Source organism: Alligator mississippiensis, chromosome 4, assembly GCF_030867095.1.
Source record: "Alligator mississippiensis isolate rAllMis1 chromosome 4, rAllMis1, whole genome shotgun sequence".
Taxonomy (NCBI): Eukaryota; Metazoa; Chordata; order Crocodylia; family Alligatoridae; genus Alligator; species Alligator mississippiensis.
In genome coordinates, this window is record NC_081827.1 from 46,082,805 (window position 1) to 46,088,804 (window position 6,000).

At 48.4% G+C, this 6,000-nt stretch overlaps 1 protein-coding gene across 3 annotated transcripts in view; it reads right to left on the minus strand.

The window, feature by feature from the left end:
- The window catches only part of CPED1 (cadherin like and PC-esterase domain containing 1), a 244,612-nt gene extending 238,826 nt beyond the window's left edge, over window positions 1-5,786 (minus strand). Inside the window, exon 1 of one of the 3 annotated variants that reach the window (XR_002091674.2) lies at window positions 5,332-5,786. Coding sequence is in view for 2 of the 3 variants with exons in the window: in XM_014601008.3 (XP_014456494.1) it covers window positions 5,332-5,556 (225 nt within the window). In the remaining variant the exon portion in view is untranslated. The remainder of the gene's footprint in view (window positions 1-5,331) is intronic. The other 2 variants (XM_014601008.3, XM_019492042.2) reach the window with 2 other exon arrangements.
- Window positions 5,787-6,000: the final 214 nt, after the last annotated feature.

Consider the following 6,000-nt stretch of genomic DNA (forward strand, 5'->3'; position numbering starts at 1 on the left):
GGGGCTGGAAGGGACCTTGCAAGATCTTCAGGTCCAGCCCCCCTGCACTAGGCAGGGAAGATCTAAGCTATCCATGACTCTGAGCTATCCATAACTTCTTCATAGCTCACTCTCTTTAGCTCCTAACTCTCGTGGGACATGTCTACACAAGACGCTACGGTACAGTAGCAATGAGCTCATTGCTATGGCACCATGGCATCACCAGGCATGAACCGTGGTGGTGACACTACTGCACAGTAGCTCATTGCTACTGCGCAGAAGCATCTAAAAAAAGACTGTGTGGGGGCAAGTACTAAATGACTGCACAGTAACAACTTTTCAGTCCGCCACTCATGTACATGCAGCCACAGAGATTTAAGTCTAAGTATACAACATCCACCCCTCCTCCTGTGTCCAGGCGTTTTGTAACCTGGTCATAAAAAGAAACTAGATTGGTCAGGCACGATCTGCCTGCCACGAACCCGTGCTGATTTCCCCTCAGCATAATTTGTCCTGCTGGGCTCTCACAAATGTGAGCCTTGATAATTTTTTCAAAGACTTTGCCAAGGATGGAGGTGAGACTGACTGGCCTATAGTTGCCCGGGTCCTCCTTCCTCCCCTTTTTGAAAATGGGGACCACGTTGGCCCTTTTCCAGTCCTCCAGAACTTGGCCCATGCGCCACGAGCGTTCGAATATTCCCGCCAGTAGCTCTGCAATGATGTCGGCCAGTGCCTTCAGCACCCTCGGATGGAGCTCATCCGGGCCTGCCGACTTAAAGGCATCCAGTTCTTCCAAGTGACTCTGCACCGTCTCAGGGTCTACGCATGGAAGTCTGGTGCCTTGCTGCTGCCTCTCTACAACCCCAGTGAGAGACTTGTCATGCCCCTCACTTAGGAACACTGAGGCAAAGAACTCGTTGAGGAGTTCAGCCTTGTCCCCCCTGTCTGTCACCAATTGTTTCTGCCCATTTAGCAGGGGTCCTATTCCCCCCTGGGCCTTCCTTTTACTCCCTATATATCTAAAAAACAATTTCTTGTTGTCTTTTACTTGGGTTGCCATCCTCAGCTCCATGGTGGCTTTGGCCCGCCTAACTGCTTCCCTGCAAGCACGAGCAGAGGAGGTATATTCATCTTTGGTGATCTCTCCTTGTTTCCACTTTTTATGTGCTCCCCTTTTGTCCCTTAGGCCACCCTGGATTTCTCTGGTCAGCCAGGGAAGCCTCCTGGCCCCTTTCCCTCTTTTGCCTCGCTCAGGGATCGTCTTGCTTTGTGCCCGAAGGATCGTTTCCTTAAGGCACAGCCACCCTTCTTGGGCTTCCATTTCTTCAAATCTCCTACTCTGCAGTGCATCCTTGACTAATTGCCTGAGTTCATTGAAATCAGCTTTCCTAAAGTCTAGCACTTTCACCCTACTAGTTACCTTGTACCCAAGCTAAATATTCGTGCTGAAAAACTAATTATCCAGTCTCAAAAGATACAGCCATCTTGGATATCAGTACCTGGTACATTATTATTTCACGTGACAGCTTTTCAGACTGTCAGCTAAATCTGTATTTTGGCAATTAAAACTCATAGTAAAAATGACAGGAACAGTTCTAAATGAGTTTATCTTGCACTTGTTAAAAGAACATTTACATGCTAAGCTGGCAATTTCTAGCACTGTTTTTCCATATTTTAAAAGAAACAATTGGAAACAGTGATAGATTCCAGTCCAGTCCAGTCTAAACCTACACATCTCCAAAAAAAATTGCCAATACCCTTCCCCAATTGATTAATTAAAAGATGCCAAACATTGTTTAATCTAGAGAAGAGAAGACTGAGAGGGGATTTAACAACAGCCTTCAACTACCTGAAGGGGGGTTTGAAACAGGATGGAGCTAGACTGTTCTCAGTGGTGACAGATCACACAACAAGGAGCAACAGTCTCAAGTTGCAGCAAGGGAAATTTAAGTTAGATATTAGGAAGAATTTTCTCACTAGGAGGGTAGTAAAACACTGTAACAGGTTACCCAGAGAGGAGGTGGAAGCTCTATCCTTGGATGTTTTCAAAATCCAGCTTGACAAAGCTTTGGCTGGGATGATCTAGTTAGGAATGGTTCTGCCTTGATCAAGGGGTTGGATTAGATGACCTCCTGAGGTCCCTTCCAACCCTAACTTTCTCTGATTCTATGATTATCTTCATTTACGTTAAGCCTACCAAAAATGAATAAAAAGTTTCGTAGCATGTGAAGTGGTTATTTTACTGTAACTTGGAAGGGAGTCCCAAGAGTTACAAACCCTCCCGTTCCCAGAATCTACAAAAGCCTGCTGCTAATTGTTTTTCTGACTGAATAAAGTAAATGGTAACACCTGCTCTACTCCTAAACGAACTAAAGGAGATTCTACAAGACCACACAAGACACTTCCTTGTTCCAGATGGCTTGGCAGCAGCTATTGTTTAAAAGAGAACATCTCTGGCATTTATTTGTATTTTCCTTACAGTTTATGTTTTGATTCTAATCTCGTTGAAGCCCTGATTGCAAAGTTTGTTAAAAATCACCATTTTCAGAAACGCCTTATTCTTTCCAGGGTTTTTGGTTGTACTCGTGTTGGTCTAAGGAAACAGGCAGGCAAGGTTCTTTGAGTAGATGTGATATCTTTTATTAGACCAACTGAGTAGTTATCGCATCTACTCAAAGAACCTTGCCTGCCTTATTCTTTCCAGTAAACTCATTTGCTAGAATAGTTTTTAAGACACACTTTAAAGGTCAGTTAGTTAAAGCTCAATAAGTCCCAGGATTTGGGCAGTACTTTGCTACATTTCTCCAGCAATATAGAAGGACTTAAAATTAAATTATTTTGCATCCTTAACTGCTGTGGGTGGGAATATTCCTGTACAATAAGCCTATGTAAAGTTTCAGACATAGTAAATTTGTAGTGGGTGTTAGAAGGCCCCTGGTATAATAAATTAGAAATAAACAACTATTACTATAGTACTCTTACAAAATTCAACTGTCACAATATATTCTAGGTCATACATTTGTGTTGGTTCTGAAAACCCCACAGAAAGAAGCCCGATGGTAGATTTTTAAAGAGCTATTTCATCTCACTTTACTAATCTGGCTCATACAATGCGCAAAGGTTTGATGTGAAAAGTCTGAGAACAACTTAAAACAACATGTATCACACAGGCAAGCCTTTTTGTTCAGTAAATATTCAAGACAGTGCTTTGTAGAAAAACAGCAAACGAGCTATGGGCTGTCTTCTTAATGATAAAGAGAACATATGTTAAAGCAGCACATATTTAAAAAATACATAGGAGAATAAGCACATGCATTTGAAAACTACATGCGTTATAAATTCAGTATGTGCATGCGATGTTTACATCTATGCTATGGGGAGATAGTAAACATCACACTGTGACACAAACTTCTCATTCATCCCCTATGCAGAAGGCACTTTTAAATGTTTGCCTTTTAAATCAAAAAGGGGAGGGAAAAAAATACCATGTCTTTTCTTCCAAACACCACATTAAACAAGCCTTGTAGGTCCCCATCAACTCTTAAAATATTAAGCTTAAGCTGCTTAATGTAAAGTGTTCTTTACTGATGATAAAGCATACTTATTGTCTGTTAGTGTACACCAAGTCATAAAACAAAACAAAAGCAAAAGCAAGATCTTGAATTCAACAACAGTATTAAGGAAGTTAAAATTATGAACTAGATTTCTAGAAATCATGAGAAAAATCTAAACCTGAAAACTGAAAAAAGTCCCTGCATACATGAGGGTTAAATGTCCAGAGCAAAGTTATTTGGCCATAACCATTATTAACTGTTGCAACAGATGCACTTTACAACTGCTGTCCTAGAGTCAATACTTTTGACCTTTCAGACTCTGAACTGAAATTAAACAACGCAGTGAAAGGGCTTCCAAATTATTATTTTTATCTTTAGAAACCCAAACTAATTTAATTTTGAGAAGGTTCCCCAATAGTCAATGATATCAGGTCTTTTATTTGTGTTGAGTGTGCTGGCATAATGGCAATTTGGAAGTTAAATCCCTATTTGCACTATTAGCAACACCCTCCAGGGTTTAACAAAAAAAACTCGTACATTCATGCTAGTGCCAATCACAGATTCCTGAGTAAAAATAACTAAAGCAGTGTGGCTCATTTGAGAAGCTACATTTTATACAGATACCAACCAAAACCAAAAAGTAGCAGGGCTTGCATTTGTTTCACATTCTAGCATGTTTCTCAGCAACCTTATCCCAAACCAGCAAGAGGTCAATTAACTTAACAACTCTGCTCAGGGTCAGACCGATCGCCATATTTGGTGTCAGGAAGGAATTCCACCCCATGGTCAGGCTGGTACAGACTGTGGTGACTTTTGCCTTCCTTTGTAGTAGGGGGCATGGCCCTCTACCCAGGATCTCTTGAACATATATTAACAACATTTCACAGAAGCAAGATGTTGGCTTCCCTGGTTCCCTTGCTTTACCTGTAGCAGGTTAGGAGGTTCAGAGCCTCTGTGGCAAGGCCAATGGTAGTCTTATGCAGAGTTTCAACAATGGTTTGTATAGGATGGTTTGGAGAGAGATGATCCTGCCTCAGGCAGGGGCTTGGACTAGATCACAGGTGCTCAACCTCCCACTTGTGGGCCTAATGCAGCTCATGGAGCCATTGCATCTGGCCTGTGGGGCTCCGCCTGGGTCTGGAAATTTAGCCGACAGGAGTAGTGGCCATTAATACATCCACCCTCTCCCTTGGCAAATTCCCAAACCCTCCTCCACCAGGCTGGATGGTGTCTGCCACACCTGCACGGGGTATCAGACTGGGACCACCAGCCAGATCTGGCCCATGGACAGACCAGGCACTGCCCATGCGACCCCTGCAAGTAGACAACAGCTGCAGTAGATGACTCCTGGAGGTCCCTTCCAGTCCTCCTTGTCTATGGCTAAGGACGAACAGCATGTTGTGGGGAAAGGACTTCTAGGGAAACAGTGCCGGGCCGGCTGGGACAGGTGATGCGCACCTAGAACTGTGCTTGGGTTTTGTTCTCCCGCAGAATCCCGGCAGAGGTTGAGGCGGTCCCGCAGACCCTTTGACACCAGCAGGGCTACAGCCTTGGTGCCAAGACCCCCTTGCAGATGCCAGTCCGCCGAGTGCCCCGGCCTGGGACCAGAGGGTGTCACCGCACAGCCCTGCGCCCGTTCTGCGGGGGGCTACAAGGAGCGCGGCCTGGCAAAGCGCAGCGGGGGCGGCCCCCTGGCCTCCCCCAGGAGGCGGCTGAAGGAGAGGGGCCGGCTCCCGTGGGACGCGGCGCTGGGCTGAGCGTGGCTGCCGCTGCCGCCGCCCCGCGCGCGCGGACTTACCTGGCGCAGCGCCTGGGCGGAGGGCGGCAGGCAGGGAGGGTCCGCGGGGGAGGGCTGCGCGGCCAGCCGGCGCGGCGAGATGCCCTGCACGACGGCGGAGAGCAGGCGGCTGGTGCCCAGGGGCGTCAGGCTGTGGCAGAAGAGGCAGATGACGGCCGCCAGCGCCAGCAGCACGGGCCGGGGGCGGCAGAGCCGCCGGCGACAGGGCGCCGGCCCCCGCACCATGGCCCCGCGCGCCTCTCCTCGCCGCCTCGGGGCGTCAGCGCGGCGCGGAGCCGCTCCCCATGGCTGCGGCGGCAGCAGCGTCCTCCGGGGGCGCGGGGCTCCCCTCCCCTCCCCTCCCCGGCCCGGCCTCGCTCAGGCTTTGTCCCGCCGCGAGTTTTCCATCCTCCCTCCCGGGCGGCTGATGGAAAGCACTTGGAGCAAGGCGGCCTCCTGGCGCCGCGCCGGGCTTCGCACACGTCCAGGCTGGGCGGCCCGAGGGTGGGGCCAGCTTCCCTCGGCCCGGGGCCGCGGTTACCGCGGGGGCTGCTCTTGGCCGGGCCGGGGGGGTCCGAGCACGGCAGGGCAAGCGGGCACGCGGGAGGACGCAAACTCCCCGGCGGTGCCGGCCGGGCCGGAGTTAGCAACCTCCAGGGCATCCCAACTATGTCACACCCAGGCTTTAAA